General features: G+C 38.3%; 2 protein-coding genes across 3 annotated transcripts; both read left to right on the forward strand.

The window, feature by feature from the left end:
* Positions 1–308: 308 nt before the first annotated feature.
* LOC127788683 (short chain aldehyde dehydrogenase 1-like) lies at positions 309–12,482 on the forward strand. Its single transcript, XM_052317252.1, has 3 exons — positions 309–556; positions 658–1,119; positions 11,994–12,482. Exons 1-3 carry the CDS (start codon positions 513–515, stop codon positions 12,331–12,333), a joined length of 846 nt encoding a protein of 281 aa, XP_052173212.1. The 5' UTR covers positions 309–512; the 3' UTR covers positions 12,334–12,482.
* Positions 11,284–23,088, forward strand: LOC127788682 (secoisolariciresinol dehydrogenase-like). 2 transcript variants are annotated; one of them, XM_052317251.1, is made up of 3 exons: positions 11,284–11,432; positions 11,532–11,993; positions 22,653–23,088. In XM_052317251.1, exons 1-3 carry the CDS (start codon positions 11,389–11,391, stop codon positions 22,990–22,992), a joined length of 846 nt encoding a protein of 281 aa, XP_052173211.1. In that variant the 5' UTR covers positions 11,284–11,388; the 3' UTR covers positions 22,993–23,088. The 2 variants fall into 2 exon arrangements, with proteins under 2 accessions (XP_052173211.1, XP_052173210.1); XM_052317250.1 differs by lacking the exons at positions 11,284–11,432; positions 11,532–11,993 and adding an exon at positions 21,803–22,091 and having other exon boundaries at positions 22,191–23,088.

Raw genomic sequence — 23,088 nt, forward strand, 5'->3', positions numbered from 1 at the left:
TAAAAATTAAAAAATAATTATTTAATTTAAAAATAAAACATAAAATTTATAATTTATTTAAATAAATATAAATATAAATTCTATCTTTCATGAATCATAACTTTTTAATTAAAAATAAATAATAAATTAAAAAAATTAAACATAAATTAGTTAGAGACGAAATTTATAAACTCGAGTTATAAAATGTTACGTTGTAAATAAATTAAGTTTTAATCAAAATAAAATAATTTGAAGGAATCTAGCATTAAGTTTGATCAAAATAAAATAATTTAAAAAGTGATGCTTGATCAAAGGAGGAAGAGAGCAGTTTTGAATGGAAAAAAGAGGGGGGGGTGCGGCTCTGTGCTGGCGCCTGGCGTTGGCAGACTTTGAACAATCATGTCTTGAAACCCAACGAAGAAGACGACAAACAGTGAAATGCTTACAAAAGAAGCAGCAGCAGCAGCATCCAGAACCACAAAATCGATCCATTTGAAGCCTGCGAGTGCGAAGTAGGGACTCATACTCAAAAGATGATGAAGGCGGCCTCTTCCTTGCTAGCTCCCATCGCCAAAAGGTAACCCCCAATTCCCCATTTATCTTATCATATACAATTACAAATTGATGCACAAACCACCTTAGTTATTCAAAGCACAACCCTTCTTCTTCATTTTGCAGGCTCGATGGCAAAGTCGCCGTCATCACCGGCGGCGCCAGCGGCATGGGCGAAGCCACGGCCAGGCTCTTCGTCAAGCACGGCGCCAAAGTTGTCATCGCCGACGTCCAAGACGAGCTCGGCCACTCGCTCTGTCAGGAAATCGGCTCTGATTCCGCCGTTTCCTTCGTCCACTGCGACGTCAGCAAAGACGAAGACGTTAAACGCGTCGTCGATTCCGCCGTTTCCAAGCACGGGAAGCTCGACATAATGTTCAGCAACGCCGGCATAGCCGGCAACATGGACCCCAGAATCGCATCCGTGGGCTACGAAGATCTCAAGAAAGTATTCGAAGTGAACGTGTTCGGTGCATTCTTCTGCGCTAAACACGCCAGTAGAGTGATGGTTCCGGCCAAGAAAGGCAGCATCTTGTTCACGGCGAGCACGGCGGCGTCCACCGCCGGTGTGGTACCGCACGGCTACGTCTCCACGAAGCACGCCGTAGTTGGACTGGCGAAGAACCTGTGCGTGGAGCTGGGGCGGCACGGGATTAGGGTCAACTGCATTTCGCCTCACACGGTGAACACGCCGCTGCTGAGGGCGTCGCTGGGGTTGACGAAGGAAGTGGTGGATCAGTTAATTGAGGATGCGGGGAACTTGAAGGGGGTGGGGATGGAGGCGGAGGATGTGGCGGCGGCGGCGGTGTATTTGGGAAGCGACGAGTCGAGGTACGTGAGTGGTCTGAATCTGCTGGTCGACGGCGGCTACACCACCACCAATCCGGCGATGCAACTAATATTGGATAAAATATTGTCGGGAGCGTAGCTTCAACGTTCATATCTCACGTTTGAGATAGCTTCCATTCCAATAATGATAATGTTACTTGTAATAAGACTTGAATAAAAATTTTAATTTGGACGACGTGATTGTTTAGTCTTATTGAATTATAATTCTTGCGAAGTCATATATTTACCAAATGAATAAAGAGATTTATAATTCAATGCCGCAGTATAAAGAATACAAATATTGTTTAGGATTAGAAGGTGAAATCTCTTTTATCTCGAGACCCTCTCAATTCAGTTCTAAGATTTCTGTCGGTGAGGGACAAGAATACAAATATTTCTTTACCTTATTAAAAATGCATGATTCATAAATATTTCTGGCTTACATTAGTGGACATACAACAATGATTCATAAATAAAAATAATAAAGAATGCGATTGAGTGCTCAAAGTCTCCTGAGTTCGTCTTTTACGTCGCTATATATATATATATATATATATATAAGCCATCAGCAGGATATATATAGAAACTATTTTTATAGTTTGTGATCCTCTTTCTTGGCAATAATAGTGTCCTTTAAGAGTGAGACATCTTTGGGTTGGGTGGGTTGGGTTTGGGTTACGTAAAGTAAATTTTCATTTGGCAATAAAAAATGATAGGTGGTGGTGACATCTCGTCGGTCTATGCATTGGGGCTGACAAAAGAGTAATAATATTTTATTTTTAATAGAGATGAAACAAGTGATGTGATAATTAATTACTTTATGATCGATATTATATATTTATTTAAAAAATAATATTAAGAATTCCTAGAGAATGTCATGGTACGAAGTATTTTTATTAAAAAAAATTAAAAAAATTATGTATTATTGTCTATTTTACCTAACATCTCATCCAATAAAAATGTAATACATGATTAATAACATTGTCATCAGTCATAACTTCTAATATTATTCTTATTTAAAATATAAAAAATAAAATATGTTAAATACCCTTTCATCTTCTCCAAATAAATTATACAGATCATATAGACAGTCATGTCACCATTGTTTATCTCTATTAAAGATGAATAACATTACTCGTGATAAAAATAATTGTGAGCTATTTAAACTTCTTTCAAAAATTAAATCAATAGACTCAAATTGTCTCAAAACATAATTTATGAAAAAGGTAATATTAAATAACTGTTTGAAAATACAATATAATGTTAATCGTTTAATTAAATTATTTAAATATTAAAAAACAAATATAATGAATAGTAATTATTTAAAAAATAATATATATGTACAAGTATTTTTATTTAATTGTTATCCTTAAAATAATCATTTATATTATTAATATTTTTGATGTGTCTGACCAAATTGGTCCAAGCCCAAGGTAAATCCAAAAAGAAGAAGCCTAAGAAATGGAGCTCATGGAACCTTCTCGATGAATAGTCATCGAGAAACCCTTCGACAAGCCTCATTGAGTCCTTATGGAAAACTTTCTCGACTGGCTCGAGAAGTCCTTTCTAGAAGCATTTCCTCAATGTTCCCCAAAAGACCCCTAGGAACTTCTCTCAAGTTCTAGAAACATGACTTATCTCTTATATCATTGTCTAAAAATCTAGAATAGATTGTCTTCAAAGGCATGGTACTCATCCACCTATTAGCTTTAGTCTTCATAAATATGAAGTTATTTCTCTAATCGAGATAGGACTAGAACTCTACTAAGATTATACTTGTACTGTTTTTTCTGTTGAGATTACACATTTTTTTCATTGGATTAACTTTAAGCATCAGAAACCTGCACGAGAAACTCCAAACCCCTTATTGTCTTTTGTTTTATAGGTTTTCCAAAGATTAGAGGCTCAAGATGAACGCTATTTTACGACTATAAATTTATTATTGTATCTCGACAACAACAATTAGTGTCGTTTGTGGAAATTAGATTAAAAAGCTAAAATAGATAAACAGTGGCCTAAACAAGGAACATCACAAACTGACAACCAAGAAGGATCATAAGTGCAATCCCCCACAAACTAGTTAAGACCTTATGATCACGTCCTTGTATGTCTCCTAGAAACACAATCACTCGAACCCTCTCAAAGGCTCCAAGAAACTCTCCCTATTAGTTTCCAAGGAATCTCAGGCTCGACTCCTCCAATAGTTCCCCTTGCTTGTTATGAAGTCCTTCAGAGACAACATTAGGAATGTATGCAAGCTCTTCAATAGATGGCAAGACTTTTGCATAACATCATACTTGATGCCTATTTGTTGTAGACATTGCAGAATCTTGTGCTAACCCTAATAACTCTCATAAGGATAAGGGTAGAGATACCTTTCCCGGAGGCACCACACTTGGAGGAACATCGAGAAACTCTCTAGTGGCCAACTCTACTGTTGGGAGACAAAGATAGTCCCACCCTAGGAAAAGGAAGATGCACATTACAAGCTTAAGACCAAAGAGAATTCTTTCGAAAGGAAAAATATCTAGAAATGGTGGAAAATACAACTAGTAGACAAGGTTGAGTCCCTCTTAAAGACCAATTGAATAGGATACAGGAAATTGATAATCCCATAACATTCAGTGCCAAAAAAATGGGTGATATGAAGAGAATGATATAAGAGATTTTGGAGTAAAGACGACTAGTGCTTGCACAAGAAAACCAACCAAGGAGAAGAATCACATTCGCTTTAGAGATAATGGAGAAATCTCTTCCCCAAAATTTTAAGATCCTCATTATCACATTCAAAGCTATGAGTCCCTAATGTTGCTGCGTGGATCGAAGGACATAATCATGTGCCAGGCTCCTCTTTTGACATTTGTAGATCATGCTTGTGCCTAGTTCAATGGTCTTGTTAAGGGATCGATTTACATCTTTCACTACCAAAAAAAAAAAAAAAAAATGGGGCTTCACTACAAGAAAACAGTCGATTTGAGATGGATTTTGAAACAAATTTTTTATTTGAGATGGAATTTAAGATAGATTTCAGGTTATCTAAAAAATGTCGTCGTAAAATTTGACATGAATTTTGAGACGAAATTAAAACGGATTTTTTGCACATCTAATTTGAGACTAATATTCAGATGGATTTTGAAACGAAATTTTTAAATAGATTTTGAGACTTATTTTTCTCTCTGTAAATTGAAATTGATTTTTGAGACAGATTTTTTCTATCTCTAATTTGAGACAGATATTTAGATAGATTTTTTCTATCTCTAATTTGAGATGGATATCTAAAAAGATTTTGAGACATTTTTTTCAAACAGATTTTGAGACTAATTTTTTTGTTTGTAATTTGAGACGGATATTTGAACGAATTTTTTAGTTTGTAATTTAAAATAAATTTTCTAAATGACTTTTCAAACCGATTTTTGACACCTTAGGTAAGTGACATTTGTAAAATCTGGAATATTAACCATCTAAATCTATATTCCCCCCTCCCAAACACATGAGATTACTATCAGTTATACTTTTAATCCCTTGCAAGTAATAAAAAGAACCCTAGAGCGGGATCATGGACATAGGCATTTTTGGCCAAATCATGAAAATTTTTTGTGTTTTGTGTTGTGATATCTCTAACATTTTCTTATGTCATAGAATTCTCTTTTCATGTACTTTGTTTTTTAGGAAATTAAGGGTGTGTTTGATTGCAAGGGTGGAATTTGGGTGGAAAGAAAATGAATTCTAGAGAATTAAATTTCAGGAAAAATGAATTTCTGGAAATTGCAAGTTTAAGCTGTTTGATTGCTATAATTTTCTACCTAGAAAATGATGTTATTTTTCATATTTTGGTGTTTGATTGGTAATATTTTCCATAGAATTTGATCATTTTCCTGATATTTTCGTGTTTGATAGGTATTATTTTCTATGGAAAATGACCAATTTTCCATGGAATTCAATGGTAAAATTGTACTGAAAAATTAAAATAATAACTTATTTTAAATTAACTAAATCATTTTCACAGATAAATCAAACCACTAAATTAAAAATTTTCTGTTTTCCAAACTTATATATACAAAATAATATATATACACACACACATATATATATACACAATCACACATACAAATATACACATTTTCTCAAACAGAGACATATATATACATATTTATATATATACACACAGAGACCCGCTGCAGCCTCCCGCTAACCCATCCGCCGTCGCTGACTCGCTCGCTGCCTCTCTCTCTCTCACTCGCTCGCTCGCTCGCCCGCCCGCCCTCTCTCGCCTGCCCTTCCTCTCATTCACACACAAATACATATATATATATATATACACACACACATACATATATATATACGCCCTCTCTCTCGCTGCCTCCTCGCTCATCCACCCGCCGCCGCTCGCCGCCACTGACCTACTCACTGGCTCGCCCTCTCTCTCGCTCGCTCGCCCTCCCTCTCGTTTGCTCTCTGTCCCTCTCTCGCTGCAGCTTCAATGGTGAAGTTGAAGGGGATGAAGATGGGAGCACAGTGAGTTGCTGCTCCATTTGCCTGGAAAATCGGAGCTCCTCCCCCCCCATGGAATTTGTTTTCCTTGATTTGAAGGAAAAAACTATCACGTGACAAGAAATGGGAAAATGAGTTCCCTGGAAAAATTTTGCTATCAAACACTACACAAATGGAAAATTGGGTGGAAAAGATGTCTTTTCCCAGGAAAAAAATAGGCTATCAAACGCAGCCTAAATGCACGAGAAAAGATGCTATAAGAGATGGAAATGTAAACCTAGTAACTAAAGCTCTACAACCATGTTCCCCCGCAATGAGTTAAAATAGAGCTACTTAATAATCAAGGATATTAACCAAGCCCTAATCAATAATGGAGAAAAACAAAATGGGGAAATACTAATGTAAATCAACGCCAGGGTCTGGCCGAAGCATTATTTCTATTCTCTTGTTTAGAAATCGCCATTTTTGAGTCCTGCACCCAGCCAGAGCGAAGCCAAGTGAGGCCTAATGGGAATAGTTGTCCCTGGGCTGGATTTAAATAAAAAAAAATTAATTTTATATTATTTTTAATTTAAGTATGTCAACGTTTGGAATTGATCGACGGTGATTCGTTGGCCCATACTGGTATAGTGGGTCCGAGATGAAGAAAATGGGATATCTGGTTCGATTTGTTGACCCGCCAGGCCATTCCTGAAAGGTACTCTGATGTCTAAGTCAGTGAGCGAGTAAGTAAGTGTGCAAAGTATTAGTAAGTGGGCAGAAGAAAAAATATACCATGGCTCTTAAAAGAGCTAGCTGATATATATGGGAGAAGATGCTCTCCTTTATGCGCTGTACGTATGCAGGTGATGGAATAGAATAGCCGGCGTCGTCGGGAAGGTCCATGCAGTAGCAAGGCACCGACGAGACCCTCATTAATGTGGATGGGATTCATCATTAATGAGGATGGGATCTGAGGTGAATGCGTGGAAACCCAGATACGGCTGTAATGATGTTATCGCAAAGGGGCCAGGATAGGACTGACATGGGCCGAGAAAATGGACCTGAATGGTCCAGCTAGGGCGGCCTCTGACCTACTGATATCCCGTGGCATACGACCCTCTCGTTATGCGAGCTGATCGGCTAAGCCGACGAACTGCAAGAGTCGTTGGGAGCTCGCTCAGATAGGCTGACGAACCAAGGGTGTTTCTGGAAGCTCGCTCTGTCCCACGATCTGATCTTGGGTTCCGGTAAGGTATGAGCTCGCTTCGATGAACTAAGTTCGGGGCCTACTAAGCTTTATGCGATTGGGCCAGTTTGCTGGGTCGGGCCCAGTCCATAAGGAGTATAGCGAGAAATACCCGCAACAAAGTCCAACTCTCAAAAGAAATACAAAATTATTGTATTAAAACTTAGGCTAAATAGGCTAAATGACTCAAATCCACTAACTCCTAAGTCTTAATTCATTTTATTTTTAAATTTATTCCATTTCTTGTTTTCTTTTCCAATTCTCACTCGATTTTCATTCTTCTGATTGTTACTACTACAGAATAAACATTGTGAATAATAGATCGCATGATAATATTGAAGATCAATAAATAAATGATAGTCGAGTTGTGTATATTGAAAATAATGTATGTAATAAGATTGATAATAAGTTTATTATACGATATTATCAAAATATAAAAAGTCATAAGAAATAATTATAAAAAAAATATATTTTAATATTATCATTATTATCTTATTTTTAAATTTATATTTTTTATATTTAAGTTCACCCCAAATTTATCAAAGTCCTAGCTCTACTGCTGCATCAACCGAATCTAGAAACCTCAACTGAATATTAATTCCAGAATCATCACAATCGTAAGATTTTCAGTATTTCTCTATCTCAACCCACTAATAGAACTCTACGTGCTTCCGCCGACTGATTCACAATCAAACAAATGAATATGCATACATGCTAAAACATATGCGAAATCAGGCACCCAAGCAAGAAGAAACCGAGGTCAGAACAGAAAAATGCCTCTCAGTTCTCTTGCCTAACCCGGAGAGGAAATTACAATTCTTCCGATAGACAAGCAGAAAGTTGTGTACGTAAGATGTCGAAAAGAGAAATGAAAAGTGATAGTAGATCGGGTTTGATCTGTTGCTCGTATCGGGCATTGTTTATGTTGCCCAACACAAACGTGGCATTGCCGGCTTCGAGCAACAACACCCCATAAGTAACAATTTATTTACTTTAACAATTACAACTGTAATTATTAATGTAATTGATTGTAACGGTAACTTATAATCAATCTACAATAATTATATAAAATATTTAGTTTATATATATAATAGTATTAATTTATAAATAATTATTTAAATATATATATTTCTTTATAAAATTTTCTTAAATTATTATTTATATTTCTTCTTGACCAAAGGGTGCGATTGGAGACGGGATCTCAAGGGCAAGGAGTGGGCTCCGGCGACGAATCCTTCTAGGGGCGGCTGACACCTACAAACACTCCGACGCTCAAGCAAATGAGAGAGTAAAGAAATGGCAATATATCAATAGGTCAAAATGTAGAACATAGTTTGACTCTGAAAAGAATTGGTTGATATAAGAGTAGTGCGTCGTGTGTTTATAGGTGATAAAATTGAGTATCCGACGTTGGTGGAGGTTCTTAGGTGGCGATATGGTGTCGACAGGATCCTCATTAATGTAGATAAGATTCGCCATTAATGAGGATAGGATTTGGGGCTGGCACACGGATACCTAGTAGAAGCTGTAATGATGCTGATGCAAGACCAGAATGGGACCAAGATTGGGCCGAGAAAGAGGGGCTAGATTGGGCCTGAAGGGTCCAATTTGTTTACAAAATTGCTCAATAAATAGAGGTATAACATTAAAAGATATTACAATAATATTTAAAAAATATAAAATTATTTTAATATATGTATGTATGTGGGGTAATTCGCGTCGGGGGGATGAGGGGCGTTGTTCCCCAATGTGGCACTGTCATGTCTTCATCAAGCAACATAAGCAATGCCCGACGTAAGCAATATATCAAACTCATATCGTAGATAATGATTACCTTGACAATGGCGGCTATGGCAATGATAGGGCTACTCTGTAGAATACAGAGATGGGAGCTCTAAATTATGGATAACATGACCAATGTTGAGGGGGAGAGGGTTAGCTTATCGATTTGATTGCTTATAAGATATTAAATTAGCTTATAAGTTACGTAGCTTGTTTTTTTACATCTTTAGTAACATTTAAGATCTTAAACACTACCAAATTTATAAGTTAAATCAATAGTATTTCAGAAAAGCTTGTCCCCCCCCCCCCCCCCCCCCCCCCCTTCCCAGCTTTTTCAAATAAGCTCTTAGGAGCTTTTTGAGTTGATCAATGAAATTATTGATTTACCCTCAAACAAAATATATATTTCCAACATCTACTCTTCATCATCCCTTTGTCTTTCTGCCGTCGCCTCCAACCTCTATCTCCAGGTGCTGCCTCCAACTAGACCCATTTCCGTCATCGTCTTCTATCTGCCTCAATCATTGTCGTTCGTCACCCCAACTATTGCCTCTATCTTCTCTTTCATTATCTCCATCGTTCCCCTCTCTCACCGTCACCTTTGTCATCTCCTTCGTTCACTATATATATATATATATGTATATATTTGACATATATATTAATGTATATTGAATTAATATATTTAATATTTTTATTCAAAAATAGTATTTTTATGAATTTTATTTACATTATTCAATAATATCTCTATTTTTGTCTTTTTGTCAAGTTTTGATAGTTTATCAACTCTTTCAAACCAAACACTTAATTATATAATTAATTGCTTAAAATCACATTTATCTAAATACGTTATCAATTTAAACACTACCTAATTTTTAAACTTACACAACCATGTGATCACATAAACATAAGTGCATAATGATAAGAGTTTGGAGAGTGCAATTTTGTGCACCCCTTTTAACAGGGGTGCATGTCACCTCCTATCATTTTAAGGGGTAAAAAAGTCATGGAAGGGTCTCTTTCCCTAAGTCGTTTCCTTCTCTCCCTTCTCATTTACTTGTTTTCGTCGTCTTTCTCCTGTCGTCGCCTTACTTCTCCTCGTCTCATTTCAATTCTTGTGATCCAGCCGCCACTACATCCTCTCTTTCTACTGTGATGCGAGGTGGTGATAGTGACAGAAAGATGGTAAGAGGCTCACTAGAGAAAAAAGAGAGAAGATGAGAGATAAGGGAAAAAAGAGAGAAAATGAGAAAGACAATACCTGACAAAATTGATGGAAATGACGTGCACCCCGTTAAAAGGGGTGGACAAAATTGCATTCGAGTTTGGAGGGGTTTAAAAAATTAATGATGATGGTATTCACGTGGAAATTAGGGGCAAGGCGTGGAAGTTGAGGTTTTCTTATTTGATTATTGAACCTATCTGCCTAATGTTTTTTAAAAAAAAAAGAATTTTTTTAATAGAAAAATTTTGTATAAGTTGGGATTTATAGTATGTTTGGGTCGTAAATAGAGTAGTTTAATTATAATAATATTGTTTATATCATGTTTTGAAGGAATCTAGCATTAAGTTTGACTCAAACTATAGTTGGCGGAAGTAATTTAAAATTTTTATGATACAGGATAAATTGTTGGTTCATGATAAGTTAAGATTTACATTAGTAGATCATGAGTTTGACTGCTCTAAGATTAAATGATTGGTTCATGATAAGTTAAAATTTGCATTAGTAGGTCATAGATTTGACTCTTTTATCTGTAATTTATTTTTTCTATCAAAATTAAAGGTTGAATAAAAAATCACACAAGAATGAAAATTTCAAATAAAATAATTTAAAAAGTGATGCTTGATCCAAACCAAAAGAAAGAAGTTTTGAATGGATACAGATGATTGGTCTGAAACACACCAAGTGTCAGAGTTCTTTGCTGGCGCCCGACTATGGCAGACTTCGAATAGAATTCTAATAAAGGTCATGCTATTTGTACAAAAGATATGTTACAGAAACACTTATAAGGCAATCAAAATATTCATTTTGCATTTGCAATAAATGATCCAAACGCCCAATACCATCTCTCTCTCCTTCTGTCTCTCTCTCTCTCGCTTTCCCTCTCACATTGTCGACCCCAGTGGCAAGGCGGCAACGACGAGACAAGATAAGGCGGCCAAGGTGACGCGATAAGGCGACAGAGGCAACGGGGTGAGGCAGTTGAGACGACGAGGTGAGGCGGCGGAGGTTATAGCGATGAGACAAGGCGGCGGTGAGAGCAGGCGAAGGCAAAGAACGACGGCAAGTGAGATTGCAGCAGCGAGGGAATGGGGAAGAAAGAGAGAAGAGGATAAACAAAATATATCGCAATATATCATCCATGCAAGTATTACGTAAAAATGCTTATCCACAAATAGCATTTTCCTTCTAATAATCTTGAAAGAAGACGACAAAACAGTGAAATGCTTACGAAAGCAGCAGCATCCAGAACCACAAAATCGATTCATTTGAAGCCTGCCAAGTGCGAAGTAGGGCTCATACTCAAAAGATGATGAAGGCGGGCTCTTCCTTGCTAGCTCCCATCGCCAAAAGGTAACCCCCAATTCCCCATTTATCTTATCATACAATTACAAATTGATGCACAAACCACCTTAGTTATTCAAAGCACAACCCTTCTTCTTCATTTTGCAGGCTCGATGGCAAAGTCGCCGTCATCACCGGCGGCGCCAGCGGCTTGGGCGAAGCCACGGCCAGGCTCTTCGTCAAGCACGGCGCCAAAGTCGTCATCGCCGACGTCCAAGACGAGCTCGGCCACTCGCTCTGTCAAGAAATCGGCTCTGATTCCGCCGTTTCCTTCGTCCACGGCGACGTCACCAAAGACGAAGACGTTAAACGTGTCGTCGATTCCGCCGTTGCCAAGCACGGGAAGCTCGACATAATGTTCGGCAACGCCGGCATAGCCGGCAACATGGACCCCAGCATCGCGTCGGTGGGCTACGCAGATCTCAAGAAAGCATTCGAAGTGAACGTGTTCGGTGCATTCTTCTGCGCGAAACACGCCAGTAGAGTGATGGTTCCGGCCAAGAAAGGCAGCATCTTATTCACGGCGAGCACGGCGGGGTCCACCGCCGGTGTGGTAGCGCACGTCTACACCTCCACAAAGCACGCCGTGGTTGGACTGGCGAAGAACCTGTGCGTGGAGCTGGGGCGGCACGGGATCAGGGTCAACTGCATTTCGCCGCACATTGTTAACACGCCGCTGCTGAGGGAGGCGCTGGGGGTGACGGCGGATATGGCGGATCGGTTGATTGAGGAGGCGGGGAACTTGAAGGGGACAGCGCTTGAGGCGGAGGATGTGGCGGCGGCGGCTGTGTATTTGGGAAGCGACGAGTCGAGATACGTGAGTGGGCTGAATCTGCTGGTCGACGGCGGCTACACCACCACCAATCCGGCGATGCAACTAACGTTGGAGAAAATATTGTCGGGCGCGTAGCTTCAACGTTCATATCTGGCGACACGTTTGAGATAGCTTCCAATAAAGATAATGTTTGTTGTAATAAAATTTGAATAATAGTTCTAATTTGGATGATGTGATGTGATTGTCTAGTTTAATTTAATTACGATTCAAAAATTTTGGTTGGATTTTAGCCCCAAAATAGAATCCATGCATTGTTGGGAAAACTTAGATTAGATCAAACTATTTCTTAAAGTTACTTAGATTATGATTCATAAATTAAAATAATAAAGAATGCGATTGAGTTCTCAAAGTCGCCTCCATAGTCATAGTCAAAGAGGATAGACAGTCGTCCGCATGGACAGCCTAGTTGGTCAAGAAGGGGGCATAAAGTGTCTTTCGTTGTAAATCTTAAATCAAGATCGAGGATCGAGTCTTATAAGTGACAATGTGGGGGTACTTCTCTCCAAAGTGAGAGAGGCTCCTTGTGCGCGGTGAACCCGAATCTAGTCACTGCGTCTGACTGAATTACCATAATTAATCCCCCCATTTTATCTGATCCAATGTGAGAGGATCTGAGGCGAGCAATTTCACCATTTGAACCAAAAATGATAGAAAGCCCCTTATTTGTCTTTTACGTCGCCAGCCATCAGGAAAAGAAGGGTACAAACTTAGGATGTTGATGTTATTTTTAAGTTTGTGGTCCTTTAAAAGTGTGACATCTTGGGTTGTGTTGGGTTACGTAAAGTAAGCTCTTTTGACAAATAAATAATGACAGGTGATGGTGACATTAATGGTTATAATTCATTCTTCTTTCCCATTTTTTATTATATTATAAATAAATTTTTTTATATTTTTAATTTATTTTAAAAACCGTACGCATTCTACCTGACACTATTTTTTTTCTTTATTTCAGTTCCTATTTTATTTATTTATTTTAATAAATTTTATTTATTTTATTTTATTTTATCTATAATTTTTACATATATATAAAATTAATAATTAAATATATAAAATAATCAAATACACACATAACAAAACCAATAATTAAATACATAATAATCAAATATTCGCATACAAAGAAATTTATAATCAAACACATAAAATAATCAAATACACACATAAAAAATTAATAATCAAATACACAAATTAATAATTAAATATACAAAATATAATTCACCCAATACTTTAATATATACAAAATATATAGTGAATCACAAACCACAAAAAGCTCATTGTCATTGCTGGAGGTGTGAGTCGATGCTGCCGTTGTCGTCATTACTCTTCATCCCCACCATAGTTGCTTGTTGCTCTTTGTCGTCGCAATCGCTTTTATCGGATCTGGTGTCGGCAAGTTGTGAGTGTGTCTACTCGTTGCTCGTTCTTCTCCACTGTCGCTATTGTTTCTCGGCATTGGTGTCTTCTTCCAATTCCAGATCTACGAGAGAGAGAGCTGTTGGCACGAGAAGAATATGGAGTACTTTTTCGCTCCTTAACTCTTACGAGCCATTTGAAGTTTAATTAAAATTTGGAGAGGGACAAGACAGATAGAGAGACCCAATGAAAATGATTTTCAACAATTGCCTCTGCAGCTTTTGGTTTGGCAATTGCCCCACGCGTTGGAGATGACCTTAGTCTATGTATTAGGGGTGAGAAAAAGAAATTATGAAAAGTATCATGTTAAATAATTATTTGAAAGGTAATGGTTTCATAATTATTTGAAAATATAATATAATTATTATTGGTTAATAAATTTATTTAAATATTAAAATAAAATATAATAAATACATATTATTTAAAAATAATATATTTTTATTATTATTTAATTATTATCTTTAAAATAATAATTTATATTATTTGTATCATTATTAATATTTTTTATGCACCCAACAAAATGTGTTCGATCTCAAAATAGCCCAAAAGAAAGAAGTCCAAGGAAGGACCTGATGAGACCTTGAGAAATACTTACTGAGAAACTAGGATGAGCATATGGTCAGTTTTGTTACTGAGTTGAGCGAAATGCTTAAACCAAATAAATTGAAATTGTATAAAAAATTAAATCAAACTGACTAAATAAACCAAAAAATCAAACAAACTGAAAATTGAAAAAATTGAATAAATACGAAAAAATCGAACCGACCTAATAAATCGAACAAACCCAAGAAAACTAAGAACAAAAAACAAACAAAAGACTTAATAACAAATTTTAAACTGATTTACCCTCAAACAAAATATATATTTTCAACATTTACTGAAATATCCCAAATTTCTTAAAAGGGCCCGAGAGTAATTTTAACGTGGGTCATAAGTAAAATTATTAAAAGATTAAGGATTTAAGTGTAACTTCTTACAGTTATAAGTGTCGAATTGACTGCAGGGAATGCCCTGCAGTGTAATTGTCTAAGAAAATAGATATGATCTCGACGAACATCCTGAGATACGATTTATGGTATTAAAAGAAATCAGAATTGAAACGATTTTCGATACAGCTAAAATACAGTTTCGATTCAGGCTGAAAAATCGAATCATCGTAGAGAACTCCCAGGAAGTAAACGAAACCCTAAGCAGGCTCTAGTTTTTCGCAAGAATCAACTCTGAAGTGGTTTCAGAATGAAACAGTGGTCCGGTGAGGGCGCACGGATGAAATCGTCCTTATCGAGTAAGTCATGAGTTATTAATTTTGAATTTTCAGTATCGTAATGCCAATTAATTTGATGTTTAAGGGTGTAAATGTAATTAGAGAATTGCACAGGTGAAATAGAGATAAAATTGAGATTTAAATGTATAATTTTCCTATTATTGATGTAATATATAGTGTTATATATATATATGTATATAGCTTTGGCATGTGTGGGGGCACTTTCATGGCCAACATTTCTACATGGCCGATATTTGCACAAGATTGGAGGGATTGGGGTGAGATTTGAGGAGAGAAATCGGCAATAATTGATGGCCAAGGCTGGATTGGGGGCTAAGTTTGCAACAGTGAAGTTGTAATTAAAATCAAATTATCTCTCATTTGAAGCCATGGCTGAGAGAACCAGAGGAAGGGGCAGAGATCTGATGCGTGGGAGAGAGAGAGATCTAATTGAGAGAAAGAGGGGGATATGGTTGAAGGCAGCGTTGGAAGCTACCATGACCGACGATGAAGTTGCAGAAGTGGCAGTGGCATTGGCTTTGGAGGCACACGAGGAGGCTGGCCAGTGGTTCGCGGCGGTGGCGGGTCGCACTAATCATGTAGCAACCGGGGAGGCCAAGTGGTGGTTGCATTGGGCAGTAGCGGAGCCAAAGGCCCGGCCATGGCAACCGCGAAGCTACCATTATAGCAGTTGGCCAGCAACGCGACAGGCGACGGAGAGTGGTATGGCGGCGACCTGTAAGGCCGAGGGAGGCCGGCATGGGCGGTGGCAAGGCAAGCAACGTGGCGGAGTGATGACTAGGCAGGTGCTGTTCGCGCATGCAGGAGTAGAGGATGAAGGAAGAAGAAGAAAGAAGGAAAGAGAAGAAGAAAAAAAAAATTGGGAAAAAAAATGGAGAAAGAATCTCGAAAAATGCAAGAAAATTCTAGGAATGTATTTGGGGCTTGAAGAGTATGCCCGGAGCTAGGAAATTGATCGAACACGCATTTCGAGGTCATGACACGCATACCGAAAAAACCTGAGAGGCAAGTAAAGATGAGGAAAAATTTTAAAAAAATTTAGAAATTCAGGAATGTTATTTTATGAATTTTTATAGTTTAATATTTGAGAAAATAATTGAGAAATATTTAATTTGAATTTATTGAGAAAAAATAGGAAGAAATAGAAAAAAAAGAAAATACAAAAAATTATGCAAAAATAGGTTTTAATGCTTATTTAAATAAATATGATGATTAGGGTGCTTTAAGGCTTAATTTGAACTGACTTGTGAGAATTTTGAGGTTGACAGGCAAATTGAGACGAAGTACATATTTCAATGTAAGGCGCGAATATTGAGGTAATCCGATAAGTTTGAGAAGGTAAATGGTCCAACCCAAAATCTAATTTTATGTAAATTGTTTTATCATGTTATCATGCATTGATGTGACTATGTCATGTAGATTGCATTTACATGCTATGATGAAATATGCATACATTCATAATGATGTTATCGATCATGCATTGCACAGGGTTCGGGATTATGGACTGGCGCTGCTGCTCTACCAAGGGTGCACCCATACACCTCAGCCTGGTAAAGAGGGTATAAAAATAGGGAGCAGTAGTTGGGTGCAGTCAACTCAAACTAAAAATAAATGATAACATTTTGCATTTTGCACCCATGGATGAAATATGTTTATTATTCTCTTATTTAGATGATTTATCATCTAACTTGGGTTTTGCCCTTAGAATATTCAAACATTTCAGATTGAGATTGTAGCAGAAACGAGGATGAATAAGGCAGGAAATGACAGTTAACAAAGTGCATGATAATTTTTTTTTTTTTAAACTACGCCCCATCACCGGCGTCCTCAGCCACCCTACCCTTAGAGCTACACTGAGGAGATACATCGCAGGATGTGCCTAAGTGGCCAGGGTGGTAGGCCTTTGGCACCTACATGTCACCCCCAAGGTCCTTCCCCAAAAAGAAGCATTTTGCTTTCCCCAAGAATCGAACCCACACTGGGAGCAGTCAAGCTAAAAAAAAAAAATGCATGATAAATTGAATATATGTTATGTATCCCATGTATTTAAGTTCTATTACTTTGAATTGTGAACGTTTTGAGAAACGATGATGTGAGAACTGATTTATGTTTAATATTAAGATGTTAGGTTCGAATCTAGCTTCCGCATTTAATGTTTTGATGATTATCTTTTGAGATAAATGTATGAAAATTTTGGGATGGATATGAGAATTGATATGATTTAGCATTAGATTTGCAAGAAAAAAATTATTATCCCAGAATTGTCTTAAGTTATAAAACACTCGAGAAAGTGGGGTGTTACATCTACCTTTCTTCATCCCTCTGTCTTTTCTATCATCGTCTTTAGCCTCTATCTCCGGGTACTGCCTCCAACCAGACACATCTCCATCGTCGTCCTCTATTTGCCTCAATCGTCATCGTCTGTCACCTCATCCATCGCCTCCATCTTCTCATTCGTTGCCTCCATCGCCGCCTCCTCTCACCATTGCCCCTTTCATCTATTCTGTTCACTATATATATATATTAATGTATATTGAATTAATATATTTAATATTTTTATTAAAAAAATATTTTTATGAATTTTATTTACATTATTCAACAATATGTTTATTTTTATTTTTTTGTCAAGTTTTGATAGTTTATCAACTCTTTCAAAATGTCTATATGTAAAATATGACAATAATATCATGCGAGATGAAATATCACCAATACCAATGCATTAAAAATAAAAATAACATGCACCCTAAATGAACATGCACATGGACCGAGACATGCATATAAAACACATGGGTTTTAGAAAAAAATCACTCACCTTAACTTCACATCTCAGGTTTTCTCGATATGCGTATCCTGACCTTAAAATGCATGCCTAGATAATTTTTTAGCCAAATTTTTAGGAAAATTAATAAAACATAATTTCTTTTTTTTTCAAAATTTTATAGAATCTTTTTCCGATTTTTCCTTTTTTTTCTTATTTTCCTCATTTTCTCACATTCAATTGCCCGCACTCACGCGGTTGAAGGCTGGTTGTCTTCTCCTGTGCTTCCTTTGCGGTTGGTGATTGGTTCGATCTGTTTTCCTTTGTTTTCTTCTCCTTCTTGGCCTATTCAACCTTCCGAGCATCATGGCCACACCTATTTTGTGAAAAATCCAGCCGAACCCTCTTATTTTGACCGATAAACCTTCAACTCTAGCAACCTCACAATTTTTCGACAACTCTCAAAACCTCCTCAAATCGACACCTCACTCGCTCGAACTTTCTAGAAATCATCCCCAAAGCTTAGAGAATAAAAGTGTAATACCCGAGAACTTTGGGTTAATTGAGAAATATGAATTTTATTAGAGAAATGGGATTTGAGAAAAGTAGGCATCAGAATAGCCCGATAGATTGACCGAATCGACTACAAGGAATACCCTAGAACTGAGATGACTAAAGAAAATGATATGATATTATTGAGTATTTTGAGGAATAATTTATGGTCGAAAGAAATTGGATTGAAAATAATTTTCGGTACAACTAAAATACAACTATGGAATAGGCTATAAAATCGAATAATTGTAGGAGGTTTCTGAAAAGTCAACGAAACCCCGAGGGTATTCATATTTGGTGTGTAGAACAACCCTTAAGTGGTTTTTGTAAGAAATGAACGGATTTACGACCAAAAAGAATATTCAGGACAAAGTGCAATTTTTCGAATGGCCAGAGAGAGCTTGAGATGGTGATTTTTCGGAATCTTCAAAGGTGAAACTGAAGTTTTAGGACTTGAGGGATTCAATGAAAATTATGGAAAGTTCAGGGGCTTTATGAAAATAGACTAAGGCATAAGAGACAAAATAGGTGGGGTGAAAGTGCAATATTTCAAACTTGTGGAGGAAGCAGCCTGCCATGGACGACATGCATTAGGATCAGGTCTAGGCCGACAATCGGGCACAAGGTGGTCGAATTTGGAAGCTTTCCGACCAAGTTCTTGGCTGAATTTTTAAAGTTTCAAAACTCATCATTGTGGTCGAATTTAGATGCAATTGGGTCGATCCAGGGGCGGTAGAAGCCTCAGAAGTGTCAGTTTAAGCACCCTTGAGGGTTTGGAAGCTCGGGTTGCTATAAATAGCAATAGCCGAATGCTTTTGAAAAATTAAAATGTTAGATCCGTGAATTCAGGAATAAATTGGAAGAATCGGATAAGGGGCTTTTGTTTTTCATGCCCATAGCTTCATTCATGTGTGATTTGAGCTATTTTGTTTGAGAGATGAGTGAGATCTGAAACCTCCTCAAAAAAATGAGTTTCGCCAGAAAATAGCTTCGAGCAGTCTAAAATGGCTCCATTTGTGGGATTTTAAGCTATTGTCTGGTAGAGGGTGAAAAGAGGAAACCAGAGGTTTAAACGAGAGTTCAATCGGAGTTCGGATGAAGGGGATATGACCAAAAAACCAGGTGTCGCGTGTTGTTCGGCAAGCTGAAGGTTGAAGAAGACTGGCGCGTGTGGGACACACGCCACTGGCCCTGCGAGTGGAGGCTCGTGGAGAACCTTCTTAGGGCACATGAGGGTACGTACAGGCTCAAAAAATTCTAAATTTTTTTTCTAAATTCCTCTAGAATCGAGCTACAGAGGCCTGTGCAAAAATATTTGGGTTTGACTTTCCCAGTGTCTCAGTTTTTGCATCGAACAACCTCGTTTGGCGTGAAAACGCAGTATCTGGGTAAGCTCAGTAATTTTCTCTTAAAGTTATATGGATATCATGATTTTTTGTGAAGAAAGATTGGAGAAAATAGTTTGGAAGATATTTATTTGGAATTTTTAGGGCGAAAATAGAAGAAAATAAAGAAATTGTGAGAAAAATAGGTTTTTGATGATTATATGTTTGAGTTTGGCATGAAAATCGAGGTTTAGCACACAAATTGAGGCAGAGTGCGCTTTTCGACGTACCCTAAAATTTGTCAAATGTGAGCAGTTCTAACCCCAAAATTTGTTTATTGTGAGTTGTTCTACCCTAAAATACTTGATTTATTCAATGTTGTTCTCCTCTTAAACTTAATTTGATCCATGCGAATGTTTTGTTGCATATGAATGATTTTAACCTATGATGGTTGTTTTCATTGGGTTTATCCTGAAATATTTTATTCATGTGCATTGAAATTTGTGCAATAAATTGTGTACATGAAATGTTGTTTCATATGATGCATTAAGTTATATTTTGTTGCATTGGTGTGTTTTTTGTATTGGGATGTCAACCTAGGATGTTGCCCCAATAGTGTAGCCGTAATTCCCCAAGGGTATTGATGGAAACGAATGATGTTCCATACCGGGCTGGGTGGCCAAGGAAGTTACACTAGGGTGACGGGTTGTATATATGGGATGTGTTGTCAACTTATAATGTGGCACTTGAAGTGACAGCACTAGGGAAGCGTGACAAAGGAAAATACCCATTTGCGACTTGAGCTGAGAGTGGACACCACCCTTGTGAATCGTCGAGGAAGTTATGAATTTAAGTGTGATGTAGTAGAAGTGCAAAATTTTGTCTAAGGAAATACTTGATATTTAAGTGTGTCCCTTTATGACCCACATATCTTTTCTAGGAACTTATCTGGTGTATTATTCACGTATATTATATATTTATGAAAAAAAATATATCACCGAAATCCATAAAAATGTTTATTTATTCCGCATTTATAATGCCCCTTGGATGGAGCAAGGTGTTACAAAAAGCCCATTATCCACACTCTCAATCATTCCCTCGTTTGCTTAGATTACACAGATTAATTTTGATGAATAACCCTCGTCAATTTCTGACTATTTATAGCCATTTTCGATCGCGTTGCCGACCAATCATGACCACCCTTGCACCGCAAGGCTTTGACCTAGGCCATGATAGCCCTAAGTGCCCTCAAATCAGTCAAGATATAGCCTCCCCGCCTATGGCCATGTGAGGCTAATGGTTTCTGGCAGGTTTCACATGCGATTTTGCAATCCAGTCCCTCTTCTTTCACCTTCTTGCACTTTGGCTCTCAGCCCTCAAGTCCTCAAGTTCTTTGAATTGCATTTGGTCATCCACAACTTTGAGAAATTATATTTTTACCCTAAAGTTTTAGAAAATTTCACTTATGCCCCCAAAAGAATTACACTCAAGCCCATAAAAAATACACATAAGTCCTCAAGAAAATTTTTACATATTATAGTGTGATTTTGTGAACCCCTTTTAATAGGGATGCATGTTACCTCTTGTCAATTTGGGGGGCAAAAAAGTCATTAAGGGGTCTCTTTCCCCAAATCGTTTCCTTCTCCCTTATCTCATTTCCTTGCTTTCGTCGTCTTTCTCTCGTCGTCGCCTCACTTCTCCTTGCCTTGTCCCAATTTTCGTGCGCCAACCGCCACTGCATTCTCTCTCTCTCTACAACGAGTTTAGATGGCGACAACGACAGGAAAATGGCAAGCGGTTGACTAGAAAAGAAGAGAGAAGTTGAGAGACATGAAAAAAATAGAGAAAATAAAAGAGACAAGACCTCACAAAATTGACGAGGTGACGTGCACTCGTTAAAAGGGATCCACAAAATCGCACTCGAATTCGGAAAGAAAAAAAAATAATGATGATGATATTCACGTGAAAATTAAGGGCAAGGCGTGGAACTTAAGGATTTTGTTTGATTATTTAATCTATCTGCCTAATGTTTTGAAAAAAAAAAAAAGATTTTTTTAATAGAAAATTTTTGTATAAGTTAGGATTTTTAGTATGTTGTGGTCGTAAATAAACCTGTTTAATTATAATATATTGTTTATATAATGTTTTGAAGGAATCTAGCATTAAGTTCGACTCAAACTGTTGTCGGCGGAAGTAAAATAATTTAGAAAGTGATGCTTGATCTGGCCGAGGAAGAGAGAAGTTTTGAAGGGATACGAACGATTGGTCCGAAGCACATCAAGTGTCAGGGTTCTTTGCTGGCGCCCGGCGGTGGCAGACTTCAAATAGAATTCCAAACTTGAAACCCAACGAAGAAGACGACAAAACAGTGAAATGCTTACGAAAGCAGCAGCATCCAGAACCACAAAATCGATTCATTTGAAGCCTGCCAAGTGCGAAGTAGGGCTCATACTCAAAAGATGATGAAGGCGGCCTCTTCCTTGCTAGCTCCCATCGCCAAAAGGTAACCCCCAATTCCCCATTTATCTTATCATACAATTACAAATTGATGCACAAACCACCTTAGTTATTCAAAGCACAACCCTTCTTCTTCATTTTGCAGGCTCGATGGCAAAGTCGCCGTCATCACCGGCGGCGCCAGCGGCTTGGGCGAAGCCACGGCCAGGCTCTTCGTCAAGCACGGCGCCAAAGTCGTCATCGCCGACGTCCACGACGAGCTCGGCCACTCGCTCTGTCAAGAAATCGGCTCTGATTCCGCCGTTTCCTTCGTCCACTGCGACGTCAGCAAAGACGAAGACGTTAAACGTGTCGTCGATTCCGCCGTTGCCAAGCACGGGAAGCTCGACATAATGTTCGGCAACGCCGGCATACCCGGCAGCAGGGACCCCAGCATCGCGTCGGTGGGCTACGCAGATCTCAAGAAAGCATTCGAAGTGAACGTGTTCGGTGCATTCTTCTGCGCGAAACACGCCAGTAGAGTGATGGTTCCGGCCAAGAAAGGCAGCATCTTATTCACGGCGAGCACTGCGGGGTCCACCGCCGGTGTGGTAGCGCACGTCTACACCTCCACGAAGCACGCCGTGGTTGGACTGGCGAAGAACCTGTGCGTGGAGCTGGGGCGGCACGGGATCAGGGTCAACTGCATTTCGCCTCACGCGGTGAACACGCCGCTGCTGAGGGAGACGCTGGGGGTGACGGCGGAGGTGGCAGATCGGTTGATTGAGGAGGCGGGGAACTTAAAGGGGACAGCACTGGAGGCGGAGGATGTGGCGGCGGCGGCGGTGTATTTGGGAAGCGACGAGTCGAGATACGTGAGTGGGCTGAATCTGCTGGTCGACGGCGGCTACACCACCACCAATCCGGCGATGCAACTAACGTTGGAGAAAATATTGTCCGGCGCGTAGCTTCAACGTTCATATCTGGCGACACGTTTGAGATAGCTTCCAATAAAGATAATGTTACTTGTAATAAAATTTGAATAATAGTTCTAATTTGGATGA

The sequence above is a fragment of the Diospyros lotus genome, chromosome 13 (genome assembly GCF_014633365.1).
Source record: "Diospyros lotus cultivar Yz01 chromosome 13, ASM1463336v1, whole genome shotgun sequence".
NCBI lineage: Eukaryota > Viridiplantae > Streptophyta > Magnoliopsida > Ericales > Ebenaceae > Diospyros > Diospyros lotus.

Bases quoted from the DNA above. Each gene is read 5' to 3' on its own strand.
- LOC127788683 (XM_052317252.1), top strand. From the start codon at position 513: ATGATGAAGGCGGCCTCTTCCTTGCTAGCTCCCATCGCCAAAAG. The intron at 557-657 runs GTAACCCCCAAT...TTCATTTTGCAG, and splicing joins CTAGCTCCCATCGCCAAAAG to GCTCGATGGCAAAGTCGCCG. The intron at 1,120-11,993 runs CTCCACGAAGCA...GCACGTCTACAC, and splicing joins GTGGTACCGCACGGCTACGT to CTCCACAAAGCACGCCGTGG.
- LOC127788682 (XM_052317251.1), top strand. From the start codon at position 11,389: ATGATGAAGGCGGGCTCTTCCTTGCTAGCTCCCATCGCCAAAAG. The intron at 11,433-11,531 runs GTAACCCCCAAT...TTCATTTTGCAG, and splicing joins CTAGCTCCCATCGCCAAAAG to GCTCGATGGCAAAGTCGCCG. The intron at 11,994-22,652 runs CTCCACAAAGCA...GCACGTCTACAC, and splicing joins GTGGTAGCGCACGTCTACAC to CTCCACGAAGCACGCCGTGG.